The following is a 14731-nucleotide window of genomic DNA, read 5'->3' as shown; positions in this document are numbered from 1 at the left end:
CATAGACACTCATATACATGAAATCAATAAGATAAATATTTCATCTTGAGCATTTTTGCTTTCAATAAGTAAATTATAAAGAAATTTTAATGAAAATATGTATAAGATCTTTAAAATTGTTTATAAAAATAATATATTAAGTATGTTTATTAATAAAATATATGTATATAATTCATCGGTTCGGTTCGGTTATTTCTTCAATTTTTTTCGAATAAAATCATAACCAAATCAAATACTATCGGTTTTCAAAAATCTAAAACCAAACCAAACCAAACCCAAATAAAATCGGTTTTATTTTATCGGTTTGGTTTGGTTTTTCGATTTGGATCGATTTTTATCCAAACCGTGAACACCCCTAATCACTGGTACACCATCAATATTAATTGTGCAAAAATTTGTGACAGTCTTGCAGATTGATAAACTAAGGCCTTTGCAAGAAAAAGAGTCTGAAGCACATCGAGGGGGATGAAATTGAAGTTAAAATTTTTTTTGAGTCGTATTTGAGGAAACCCAACCTGGGGACTAGAGATCCTATAACCAGGTTCAATGGGAAGAATGAATCATATGATGACTTGTTGTGAAATGCACTATTGTTAAGTTTATTCAATCCTTATGATGTGAATGCATTTATCCTATAATTATTGTGGAGGTTGAGTCTTTGAACTCTTAATGAAAGTCTGTATCTCGTATGAGTGGGGTGTTAAATTAAAGGAGCACCCTCGACAGATTTCACCTATGTGAGTGTGAAAGTAGGTCGTTTTCTATGAGAATGAGCTTGTTCTCAAAAACACTCATGAAACCGGGAGAGCACAGGGTCGTAATGTGCTGGCTATTAAAGCTTATGTTAACACCTTGACTATTGTGTGTAAGCAATGATACTTTATTTCCCTTAAGCAGTCATAGTTCTAGTCTGAGACTACTACTGACTTTGGAGTAAAGGTTATTATTTTACTAAGCGAAGGTTCAATCCAGAGCACGCCTTCATTTTGCATAATAGTCTACCTTCAACTGAGTTGTGAAGAACTCTCTTATCTTAATATTAAAATGAGTAGGGGATCTTGTCCCCTCCAGGATACAACAGCCCAACAACAGTGTACAACTCAAACAACTCTGGACAAGACCCACAAGCTGTACTTGCAACTGGATGGATGTATGTTAGTTAATAAACAGGGTCAAATGTGTGGTCCTTACATTAATGGTTTTGTCCTCTGATGTGAGTGGACCAACGAATATGTACACCGGAGTTACAAAGATTCAGGAGGAAATTGAGTGGAGTTGCCAATAACTCCCCCCTACAGTAACTTTGGGCCTGAACATGGAACTCATTCCTTGAACCAGCAGATGGCGACTGCTGGCTTTGCCGGAACACTTGCTCCGTCTACGTATTTGGTACTTCCTCTTCTATAATTAAGGATTTGTATTGTTCTTGGTAATATTCTTTTAGTTACTTGTTTCTTCAAGCTGTCATGTGCAACTTTATCTCTCCTTAGACTAAAAATATAATTTCTCTATTCACAATTGTAACCAATGTAACTATAAACTATGGAATCTGGGTTAGACAAACTGACTTTTACTATTTTCATGAAGGACAAATAGACCTTCTTTGCATTTTCTGCAATTTTGATTCCCTACTTATGACATTCTTTGCTTAATATTGTGGGTGAAATATGTTAACGAAGAATCCTGTTGGCTCTTTGAAGATCATGAACGGAGGAAACTTGGGCCGCACTCTCTTGTGGAGCGTTATTCATTACAAATGGTCTGGTGTAATTATTTCACATATGATTTGTTATTTCATTTGCAATATAATATATATATTCTAATTTAAATTGAAGAGCATTCCAATTTTTTAGCGATATGAAGAGTACTAAAAGTCAGAATTAATGTTTATATATACTTTATAGGAGTATCCAAATTTAAGTTGGATAACACAACTACAAAAAGTAGAAGAGCATTCTAATTGGAATGCTAAAATTACATTTTTTTTTATGCGTATGTAATAGATGTCGAACCACATTTTGTTAAATCATCGATACAAATGGTCTAGGTATAAGTCATAATTCAAAATATCAAATCTTATCCTCTGCTTCGATGAACTACTCTTGCAGAAAATTAAGATAACACAATAATCTAAAGAAGAAAAAGTCTTTTTTTCAATCTTTTTCTTTAATGACGAGGTAAAGGCTAGTGACCATGGTGAAAATATTTTAGAACTTTGAAGTAAGCGAATACGATAAATTTATCGAAAGAACAATTCATAACATGAATATCATGTAGGGAAAATAATGAAAATATTTCACAATAATAATAATAAATAACTTTATTATTTAGCAAAATAATAGTCCTGAAAATTACTAGGATGATATATAATAATAGTGCATAAAATTAATACTTGAGTAGTGCTGGGCACTGTCCTAAGAAGGTGATGTTTCCCTAGGATTTTTGCTTACATATCAATTTGCAGACCAAGATATATACATTTTATATCGAAAATATAATGTTAGAATTGTATGACAAAAGAACTATCAAGGATCAATCTCTCCTGTCCAATGCTATGTGAAGAGGAAGGCCATCACTTCCTTTTATCAAACATGAACAAATCAATCGGAAAGAGGTGAACAACGCAACTACTCGACAGAGCCATTACTTTAGAAATATAAAGTTACTGGTGTAAAGTTTTTGGAGTGAACATTCACGTTCAATTCTGAAACTCATCTCCTTGCTACCTTTATTTAGGCTAAATAGCATATACAATTTGTCCCTTTGAAGCTTATAAGTTGCCAAATTTAACATTTGACTTTAAGTTAGCTTCTTCAAAAATTGCATTTCAAGGTTGAGATTTGAGAAGAAGAAAACTACTTTCCTCCAAATGATATAAAGTACTGCAGATCAGTGAAAGCAGCCAAATTAGAATTGTGTATATGTAAAGTGCACAACAACGCGTCGTGTTAATATGGACATGAACATAAATTTGACACAGTAAGAGATGTAGACTAGATGAAATCTTCATGACATACCAGAACCAATATCATAAAACTTGTATTAACAGAGGAGTTTTCTCTATGAAGAGCATTAAAAAAACAATAAATCTCATTAGTAGAGGCAAAATTGTCAAGTTTTACTCTCAATACACATCTCCTTGTACTATATGTCTATGCACTCCATAAACATTACAGTATTGGTTCCCACATAGGTAACAAATTACGTTGAAAGAAGAAGAAATCATAAGCCCATACAATCAGGATCTAATATGTTTTTCTTTTTTCTTCGATTCTTAAATTTGAAGGCTTTGTAAAGATTGCAGAATGTGTTGCTTTTGAAATTGAATAATCTGCATCTCCTCATCATTATTATTATTGGCTTTTGGTTCCTTCATCTTGATCATCATCGTTAATAACACATTTTTTCTCTCAACTTTGTTTTGGGGCAGATATTTAGATGCGAGATAATATTCCCTTATCTGCCATTCACTCTTTCTCAATCTCGATGATGACTTGTCTCTACCATCATCGACATTGTAGTAGTAGTACCACGATATTCTCATGTTTCCAATGTGTCGCGTCTTCGCATCAAAAATTGACTTGCGTTTGGGTGTAGGTTTCCAAAACCCCTGGGCATATTTACTAGCAAATAGTTTACACTTTTCCCTATTCTGTATAGTGATCAAAAATCGTGTCTTCTTCTTTGTACATTCGAGAATTTGGGATGAGCATTAAACACATGAAAGTGGAGTACTGTATGAACTTGCAAAGATGAGTAATATAATTAAGCCAACTACATAGTATTGTGATAGCTGTAGAATTTCTCGTTATTATATATCCAGAAAAGCTTTACACTAAAGCAGATGCGAGGCAAAATTCATGGTAATCCAGATATGACTAAATATCAGGAATACGAAAACACTAGGACCAACAAAAGAAGCCCTTCAATATCAGGAAGCACCTTGGAAACCAACAACATTTTGTCAATGTTTTCAAGCATTGGCGACCATCCCTTCATGGAAATCAGTTGGTAAGCTTCCTTCTCCGTCAGTTCCTTCAGAATCTGCTTTTAGTTCGGATTTGGGTGACCAACCATACATCTTCCTTCTGGCTTCCCTACGGGCTGCTCTTTCTTCCAACTTCACTTCCTTAAATTGTTCTTCAAGTTTTGTTTCTTCTTCGGGTGTAAAGAAAACTACCTCCATTTTCCCGAGCTCCTCGTACAACTTCTCAATCTTAGCTTTCCAGAACAGGCCTAATTCAGTGTCCATCTCATGGTAAGGTGTCTTCAGCAGGTACTCATCAATACCACCTGCCTTGTCAATACATCGCAGTGCATGAGTTGTAACCTTCACACGAATTTGACGATCTAGGATATAGCTGAAAAGCCGTTTCTCTTGCACATTAGGCTTCCAAGTCCTCTTAGACCTGTTCATATAAACAATCACAATTTTTTTTTTTTGGGGAAGTAAAGAATGGCAGTTTATTATGATTCACCACATATGATCAGAACTACACTGCAGTTAAAAATGACCTTACCTTTTCTATCGTTGGGAACCAAAGAGTAGCTAGAAACAACTACAATCCAAAGGCAGCAGACTACACATACCAGCATTTGCAAGCCAACTAAAAGTTTCAAGCAACTACAGGCAATTACATCTGAATTAAGTGAGGAGGGATAGGTAGAAGAAAAGCACTTAATGATAATTGATATCTCAAACTCAGCAAAGCCTTCTGCCCTACAAGCATCAAAGACGAATATTTCCGTGAATCTGATTTCTATTGGGAAAGATCTTATTGCCTCTAGAAACAAATTTGGTGCAGGAAGAAAAGATAACTATTCTGAAGCTCTGGAGAAAAAGGATGGCAGGCAAGCACTAGCTGATCTTACAAACTCAAGCAAATAGCCGTTTGTTGCAGAAGAGCAATTTCTCCATAATCATCAGAATTGCATCAAAGCACAGAGAAAGGCCATGAACATGAGTTGTTTTCTGAAGGAAGTTGGATTAGATCATGATGATGTCCCCGTGCAAATTGGAGAATCTCCACATGCACTTAAACCATCAATGAAGTCGAAGTCATCAGCATATCATCCAGAAAGCCCAACGCATTATGTCGAAGTGGAAGAGATGCCAGAACTGATTTTTTATGATCAGATTCATAGATATGAGGAAAATCGGGCTTGTGTATCTTTTTCCCCTTGTGATGCATCTCCTAAATCAGCAAAGCCACCATAAATCATCTGGACAGACGACGGTATTCTAGATTTTGCATTGATTGGAACGCCTATCCAACCAAAGCATTGATGGACACTTCTTTTAGCTAAAGGATCACTCGCAGCCCTTAGAATATTGTTAAATATATCTGCTGTAGTCATCGGTTAGTCAGCTGTTTGATTGTTCATGTGTTTAGTTCTTCCTTGCTTCACATTTTATCACTTAGCTCTAATGCTTTTGTATTTTTTTTTAAAAACTCTAACATCTGAAGGAGGACATTTCCATATGAAACAGAAAAGTCTTTGGTTAAGTAGAAACAAAGAAAAATAAAGCTTTGGAGCTGCTGATTCTAGAGCAAACAACTATAACTACAAAATTAGATTGAGAAAATTAACATGATGAACTTGAAAACTGAACTCCAACAGCTGGCAAAGGTAGAGGAGGTTTCTTGGAGACAAAAAGTCAGATGTTTGTGGTTTAAGGAAGGAGATAGAAACGCTACTTTTTCCAAAGGGTTGCCAAGTCCCACAGGAGATATAACTGCATTGAAAGATTAAAGGTTGCAGACACAGTTATTGAGGATAAACAACATATCAAAGAATACTGGCCTTCTATCAGAACTTATACTCCGAGGATGAAAATTGGAGGCCTACAAAAAAATTTAAAGGCCTGGGATGTTTATCAATTGAAAAAGGGAGGTCTGGAAGTTGCTTTCACTAAGGAGGAAGTGAGAGATGCCATCAACTCATGTGCTCCTGACAGAAGACCAGGTATTGATGGATTCACAATGGCCTTCCACCAGAAAGCATTGGACACTATTAAGCATGCCATATTGGCTGCTCCCAATCATTTTCACCATCATGGTCGCATGGTCAAGTCCTTCATTGCATCCTTTATTCTTATTCCAAAAATAAAAGGAGCTATGGAACTTAGAAACTACAAATCCATAAGTCTTCACGCCACCAGAATGTATTCATTAAAGAAAGACACATTACTGATGCAGCCTCATAGCAAATGAGTTTATGGATTGGAAGATAAAGTACGGTGGAAATGGGCTCCTACTCAAGCTTGATGTTGAAAAAACCTGACAAAATAAGTTGGCCCTATCCTATGACTATCCCCAGGTAGTTGGGTTTTGGAGAAAAATGGATCAGGAACTACATCACCACTGTGAAATATGCTATCCTTATTAACAGAGGTCCAGTGGGACTTTCTCTCCTAGAAGAGGGATGTGGCAGGGGACCTTCTTTCTCATACCGGCCATGGAATGTCTTAGTAATGTACTTGAGAAAGCTGAACAATTATAATGATTTGAAGGATTCACAATGGGTAGCAGAAGGGGGCATTCCTATCTCCATTTCTCATCTCTTGTTTGCTGATGATACACTTATCTTCTGTGGAGCTGAGAAGTCCCAAGTCCTTTACCTGAATCTCACCCTGATGTTTTTTGAGGCAATGTCTGGCCTACATAAAAATATGCTCAAAAGTATCATCTACCTGGCGAATATAATCCCAAATCTGGTGGAACTGGCTGGCATTATGGGATGTAGTACTGGCAAAATACGAATCTTCTGAGATTTGGAATTCAGTAGTTGAGAAGTGTAGTGAATGCTAGCAACATGGAAGGAGCAGTACCTATCTTTTAGTGGCAGGCTAACCCTTATTGATAGTGTACTGGATAACATCCCTACTTATTTCATGGCATTGGATCCTATCGCGCAGCAAAATCCAGGAGCAGCTTGACAGAACAAGAAGAAACTTTCTTTGGGATGGAAACAACATCAACCACAAGATCCACCTGGTCAACTGGTCTAAAGTCGCACCCCCTAAATCACTAGGCGGCTTGGGGTAAAAGTCTTAGCCTTACATAACAAGTGTATGTTAATGAAATGCCTCAGGAGATTCAACCAGGATGACGCTGGCTTGTGGAATGAGATAAACACTGCTAAGTTGGGAGAATGAAGCACTGGTGCACCTAACCTGTGAGATCACTCCATGGCACAGGGCTCTGGAAAAACATAAACACCCTATGGGAAGCTTTCTCCAATAGCACTTATTTCTAGGTGGGAGATGGGATCAACATAAAATTTTGGACTGACAAATGGCTCAGGGACAGTACACTGAAGGAAAGCATTCCCAAATATGTTCCTTGCTGCAGGTAATCCAGACTCTCTTATTTGTCATAATAGAGAAGTCAACACTTGGAACCCCAGTCTTAGGAGGAACCTGAATAGCTTGGGAGATAGATGAGCTCATTTACATGCTGAAAACATTAGAGAGACAAACCCTAGATAAAGGGCAAACTGAAGTGGGACAACTCTAAGGAAGGTCTTTACACCGTTAAGGTAAGGTATGCTGTGTGCTAAAACAGTATGATGATTGACTTATGTCCCTGGAAACTAGTTTTGAAAACAAAAGTTCCACCGAAAGTGCTGGTTGGCTCTAAAGGGCGTTTGCCTCACCCAAGACAACCTAACTAGAAGGAACTTTCAACTAGCAAACAGATGTTTCATGTGCTAGCCAGATGCTGGATCAATTAACCACCTGCTCCTTCACTGTCCTGTGGCCACTGACAGCTAGAATCTGTTTCTAAACATTTTTTGGATTGAAATGGAAAGTGCCTTTATCCGTAAGAGATGCCTATGTGAGCAGGAGCTCAACGGAAGTTGACAAGACCATCTGAAACATGGTGCCTGTAAGAATTTTCTGGTGTACTAGGATTGAGAGGAATCACAGATGCTTTGATGGTGTATCAACTTCAACAGGATTTTTGAAGGCTAGATGTTTGGTTAGCCTCTTTAGTTGGGCTAACCGTTGCCCTGTTAATAATCTTGATGTTTTTTGGGATCTTGTCAGTTCATTAGTTTTGTAGTACTTCAACTGTATACACGCTGACAAACATTTGTTTTGTAATCCCTTTGTTTTTTTTTTTTTTGAAACTGGTAAGGTTGTATTCTTTCAGCATTAAGGGCATGCTGGCCACCACCAAAAAGTGTCAATTACAAACTTCCTATCAAATCTACAATCTGGTCTGTATCTACTATACACAACTGTTTACACCAAAAAAGTAGAGATACTATACAATTCCATTTGACCTTGTGTATGGAATTGGATCTATTGTCGAAACATCTACTGTTCCTTTCCTTCCAAACTGACCACCATATACATGATGGTATTAACCTCCACCATCTCTTCTGGCTCTTGGTACCTCCTCTCCTTACCCAGCTCTTGAACACATTTGATGGACGTTCTGGCATTGTCCAATTCAGATTTGAGATGCTAAGGAACAAATTCCAGATTTGAGCAGTGTAATTACAGTGCAAGAAGAGGTGGCTGTTAGTTTCACTTGTCAAATTGCATAAAAAACACCTAGGGACCAGCTGTCTACCCTTCTTCTGAAGTACTTCTTGTGTTAAACAAGCTCTCTTTATCACTAGCCAAGTGAAGCATTTCACTTTTGTAGGAATATCCCCCTTCCAAAAATAGTTCCAGAAGTGTGTTGGTCTCCCTGCCATCACCTGGAGACCTCTTCTGTAAGCACTGTTGACTGAGAAAAGGCCATCTTTGCTGTGCTTCCACAACATTGTAGCCAATCTTTCTAACGCTGCTACTCTAAATATAAAGAGTCATTTTGGTGCTCCCAAGTTATGGCATACTAGTCTTCTCCATGGGACTCTATGAAAAGGTCCTGATATTTCCCTATATAGCTTCTGAATGAAATTTTTTTTGCATAGAAAGATAGTGACTTACTCAACTCTTCAACACGTTTGATGTACGTTCTGGCATTGTCCAATTCAGATTTGAGATGCTAAGGAACAAATTCCAGATTTGAGCAGTGTAATTACAGTGCAAGAAGAGGTGGCTGTTAGTTTCACTTGTCAAATTGCATAAAAAACACCTAGGGACCAGCTGTCTACCCTTCTTCTGAAGTACTTCTTGTGTTAAACAAGCTCTCTTTATCACTAGCCAAGTGAAGCATTTCACTTTTGTAGGAATATCCCCCTTCCAAAAATAGTTCCAGAAGTGTGTTGGTCTCCCTGCCATCACCTGGAGACCTCTTCTGTAAGCACTGTTGACTGAGAAAAGGCCATCTTTGCTGTGCTTCCACAACATTGTAGCCAATCTTTCTAACGCTACTACTCTAAATATAAAGAGTCATTTTGGTGCTCCCAAGTTATGGCATACTAGTCTTCTCCATGGGACTCTATGAAAAGGTCCTGATATTTCCCTATATAGCTTCTGAATGAAATTTTTTTTGCATAGAAAGATAGTGATCATAGTCGTAGCCTGCCGATCCAAAGGACTTTTTTCGTTTATATGCTAGTGATGCTTCAATAGTTCAATTAATATTAGAAAGAACAGTGAAATCTTATTAATAAATAATGTGAGTGAGACTTTCCAGATTGATGATTTATGAAATTTTTAGATTTTTCTTTAGTTGTTAACGGTTGGTACTTTTATATTAACTAATTTTGTTAAACTAATGAATTTTATGTCTTGTGGACATTCTAACACTACTTATTGTGTTTTGATAGTGTTCTGCCAATCAATGGCACCAGGTGGACGTGTCTTTAAGCAGTTTCCCAGTTTACTAAGCTATAGCCTTTTCCATCCTTCTTGCCTTGCCATAAGAATTTTCTCCTTAGCTTATCCAGATTTTCCACTACTTTTCCTGGGATTGGGAATAGAGACATCACATAAGTGGGCAGAGAATCAAGAACAGAGTTTATTAAGATCAATCGTCCTCCAAGTGAAAGATATTGAGCCTTCCATCCAGAGAGCTTCTTTTCAGTTTTCTCCAAAATACCATCCCATATTTCCAAGGCTTTGTGATTGTTACCCAAAGGCATGCCTAGATAGGTGGTAGGCAGCTTCCCAACACTACACCCTAGTATGCCTGCCATCTCTTTTATCTGAGGTACCTCATTCACAGGGAAGAGACTACTTTTTCCCCAGTTCACTTTCAATCTAGAGATTGCTTCAAAAAGTACCAATATCAGTCTAATGTAGCTTATCTGTTCTTCTACAGGATCACAAAGGATGATGGTATCATCTGCGTAGAGCATATGACCAATTTCTCTTTCTTCCCCCCCTCTGCCTCCCACTTTGAAGCCTTTGATCCATCTATTTTGTGTAGCAATCCTCATCATAGCATTAAATCCCTCCATTGCTAGGATGAACAGGAAAGGGGAGAGAGGATCACCCTGTCTCAGTCCCCTTTCTGATTCAAAAAAACCCACAGGTTCTCCATTCACAAGCACAGAGAACTTGACAGTTTTGATGCATGTCTCAATCCACTTCAGCCATTTGTCCCCAAAGCCCATCTGGCTAAGGATATTTAAGAGAAAAGACCAATTTACATGGTCAAAAGCCTTTTGGATATCCAGTTTGCACATTAAGCCTGGGCTTCCTTCCTTTATTCTGGAGTCAATGCATTCACTAACTATGAGTGCAGCATCCATGATTTGTCTCCCCTTCACAAAAGCCATCTGATGTTTGTTGATCAATTTATCCAGCACTTGCTTCAGTCTTTCAGCCAACAGCCTAGCAATGAGTTTGTAGACACCCCCTACTAAGCTGATTGGTCTAAAATCCTTCAAATTGGAGGCTCCCGCTTTCTTTGGAATTAAAGCAATAAAAGTTGCATTAAAACTCTTTTCAAAAACTTGATTGGAGTGAAAAAACTGAATAGTTTTGATAATATCTTCCTTCAATAGGGTCCAAAAAGTTTGGAAAAACATCATTGGGAATCCGTCAGGGCCAGGTGCTTTCTCTTTTGCACACATGTTTAAGCTTCCCAAAATTTCCTCCTCCTCAAAGGGTCTTTGCAGCCACACCTGCTCTTCTTCAGAAATTCTTGAAACATATTTTCTTGATGCCTTTAATGATATTCTACATCATTGACAAAAAGAACTCTTTCAACATCTTTGTGGTTATCTCATGTCTATATGGAGGAGTTCTTCTGCCCTCACTGTAGAAGCTGGTAAACTATGGTTCATATGCCTGTCTTATGAGACAAAACAAAGGAAAAGGAGGGGATTGGGAAGGGTGGGCTGTTAAAATGGCTGGTTAACTTTTTATCTTGTCATACTATACCATGTTGAAACAGGTTGAGGAGTTGTATTCTTTGGATCTTGATGAGCTCAACAGTCTTAGGTAAATTAATTCTGCCACTTGAGCATTAGTTGTATGGTTGTGGGAACAATTTATTCTCAGAGGCTTCAAACTTGAGTTTCTCCAACTTTTCCAAAAAGGAAATAATAATTAATCCTCTGATTTTTTTACAGGCCTGTGTATTGCTTGATATTCCTTTTCAAATGGCGTCCTGGTGAGAAAAGATGATCGCCTTGTGATCAAGGACCCAAACCCAAACTTATTATTTGCTAGTCAGTTCAAATGCCTTTACATGATATATGTGGTTGAACTACTAGGAGTTCCCTAGCACTATGACATGTAACTTTCTTGATGATGTGAAACAAGTGATAAACAATGCCTTTGCTACCCAAGCAATCCTTTCAAATTATCCTGAATTCTCATAGTCCCGAGCAGAACAAGACATAAATCACTTTTGGCTATAAATAAATTTTCTTTGAAGTTGCTTGGACTCGGGTGCGGATCTAAAGGTCGGATCCTTCATGATCTAATTTTTAAGATTTCAGGGATATGGATACGGGTGCGGGGATTCGCCTAAAAATAATTAAAATATGAATTATAAAACCTAAAGTATGAGATATTATGTGGAGACTTGAGGAGAATCCTGGGAGATCAAAGGAAAAGGAGTGACATAGAACTTTCTATATAAAAGGTATTCCATTTCCTTCAATTTCACCTTAGCTTTTGTATTGATTACATAAATCATTAAAATTGTCCAGACTTTCCCCATCAATTTTGGTCAGAGTACCCAAAATAGGTTGACCAAATCAGACACGGATCCCACACCATGTCATGTCGACACGGGTGCGGCACCAAAAGTGAAGAGTCCGAGCAACTTAGGTTGCCACTGTATTCATGATAAGCAGTTAAAAGATGACTTCCATATTTACACTATAAAACAGAAGATACCTTCTGATAACTTCGAGCCCATTACGAGACTTCACTTTTAGAACAATATTTTACAGAATCACGCCCAACTTCCAGTTTACCACAAACTTACAGAAAAATTGTACTTTTAGATGAAAACTATTCAATCCACTATGTTTGACAGACTAGCATCAAATATAATGCCATTGACAACTATAAAACAAACAACAAATAAAATTCTTTCAATTGAGGGAATGGGAGAATGGAGATATTCCTAAACATACCTAACTAATAATAACATGTAAAGTAAATAATCGGAAGACCATCCGAGCAAGGAAATCACAGAATCTACAGAGCACAACATATCAAAATCTCACATTTAGCCTAGAAATAGAAAATTGCTTTTCAAATTGAGAAGAAGAAGAAGAAGAAACTCACGTATTTCCACCTTTCTCACTGACCCGATTGCCAAACTGAATGTGGCGGCCAGCGAAGAGGCCACGCTGAGCACGACCCATGACGACTTTTGCATTTGGTACGCATTTCTCAAGCCGTTGTTTCACTCCAGATGCCAAGTTCTTCTCTCCACCTATATTCTTCACTATCTTTTTCATCATTTCCTTGGATCTGAACGCCATTTCTTTCTCCAGAATTTTGATGGAACTTGAGGTTTAGGGTTTTAGAGCTGAAACCGGAAGTTCAAAATTAGTACTATACGTTTCTATTTTATTCCTTCACAACTATTTTCCAAATCGCTCTTGGTAAATCTTGAGTATATTTTTTATTTGCATCTAAGTATTTTATAGTAAATTGAATAGTTTTTTTATAAACTTGTTATGAAGTGGTCATATATTTTATGATTACTATTTAAGTGTACATGTTTTGTACTTGTATATCGCGTTAATTAATAATAAATATATATATAATTAAAAAAAATGTGTACGTTATATTATTAAGTACAAAAATGTTTTTAAGAAAATAACGTAAATTTTTTAAATATAGAACCAACTAGTTCCAAAACTAATGCCAACAACTAAACTGAAGTCTAGGACAAAACAAACAAATATACTTACAAACTAATTCCAACAATTAAACCAAATTAAAGCTAAGTGCCAACAACACTAGACGGACACAAATCAATCTAACAAGAAAATCAATTTTGTTATCAATAGGATCTACTAGTGCTGGTACTTATGCTTAACAAACAGATTATCACCAAATTAAGTTGTGTGTCAATATTAGATGGATATAAATCGATCTTGCAATTATCAATAGGATCAACTAGTGTTGGTACTTGTGCTAAACAAACTCATATCACCAAATTAAAGCTAAGTTTCAACACTAGGTGGACACAAATTAATCGTGCAAGAAAATCAATTTTATCATCAATAGGATCAACTTGTGTTTACACTTATGTTACACAAACACATTATCACCAAATTAAGGCTAAATGTCAACACTGGGTGGACACAAATCGATCTTGCAAGAAAATCAATTTTGTCATCAATAGGATCAACTACTGTTGGTACTTATGCTTAACAAACACATTATTACCAAATTAAAGCTAAGTGTCAACACTATGTGGACACAAATCGATCTTGCAAGAAAATCAATTTTGTCATTAATAGGATCAACCAGTGTTGGTACTTATACTAAACAAACTCATTATCACTAAAGCACATTATAAAAAATCAAACAAAACTCTAAGCAAAATACGACTGTATTGAATCAAAAAGATAGTCTAGAATACAATAATTACGATTTTCTAAGAAATAATACCTCGACTTTTTTTAATTAAGGCAAGAGATGGAGTGGCACCAATGGGCTCGACGATATTGGATATTGGAACCTTTAATTAAATTGTATCTCTGCACTTACAACTTGTTCACTACACATGAAATTGAAGCAAGTATAATGTTAAAATTTTTAGTCCAAAACTGAATCTTAAGGAGCCAAAAGCAGCAATAAAATGTGAAATTTTGCATAAAGATTCAAGAATGACAGACAAAAAGAAGACAGTCCATATAGAGAGCAAGATGTGCATCATAAATAAAGTAAACTGTTGGAAACTTTTGACTGTTACAAAAAACCCAATACCTAACTCCATGGCAAAAGGACAAATATTGTATTTATTTATTAGCAAACATATAATAAATGTCAACCTTTGGTATCTCCTTCAATAAATAATCTTCTACCTTAAACATCCTTTTGTAGTCCATAATTGACCATCTTAATTTCTTTTATAGTAGGATATACTAATATTTTAAATTTGAATCCTCAATTTTTATTTTTATTTTTATTTTTATGAAGTAAGTAGATTCATTTAACGGCATCAAGAAGATGCAAGCTTTACAAGGATAGATCAATTAAGCTTCCAAAAAAAGGATTTAAAGCCTCTTTCTAAACTATAGAGCTAACAAAATCCAAGAAGAGTTCTAAATTATTTAGTGTGGTCAATTTGGACCAACAAAAAGGCTAACTAGACATCTGCCTCGCAAAAGATTTCTAGAAGTT

At 36.5% G+C, this 14731-nt stretch overlaps 1 protein-coding gene across 1 annotated transcript; it reads right to left on the bottom strand.

Moving 5' to 3' along the window:
- Positions 1 to 3732: 3732 nt before the first annotated feature.
- On the bottom strand, positions 3733 to 12993 carry LOC102603978 (54S ribosomal protein L24, mitochondrial). The gene is made up of 2 exons (XM_006355257.2): positions 12656 to 12993; positions 3733 to 4409 (listed from the first exon to the last, which is right to left on the bottom strand). Exons 1-2 carry the CDS (start codon positions 12853 to 12855, stop codon positions 3974 to 3976), a joined length of 636 nt encoding a protein of 211 aa, XP_006355319.1. The 5' UTR covers positions 12856 to 12993; the 3' UTR covers positions 3733 to 3973.
- Positions 12994 to 14731: the final 1738 nt, after the last annotated feature.

This window comes from Solanum tuberosum, unplaced genomic scaffold, assembly GCF_000226075.1.
Source record: "Solanum tuberosum cultivar DM 1-3 516 R44 unplaced genomic scaffold, SolTub_3.0 scf00198, whole genome shotgun sequence".
Taxonomy (NCBI): Eukaryota; Viridiplantae; Streptophyta; class Magnoliopsida; order Solanales; family Solanaceae; genus Solanum; species Solanum tuberosum.
The sequence above is the reverse complement of the archived record's forward strand: the minus strand, read 5'-3'. Positions and strand labels throughout refer to the sequence as shown.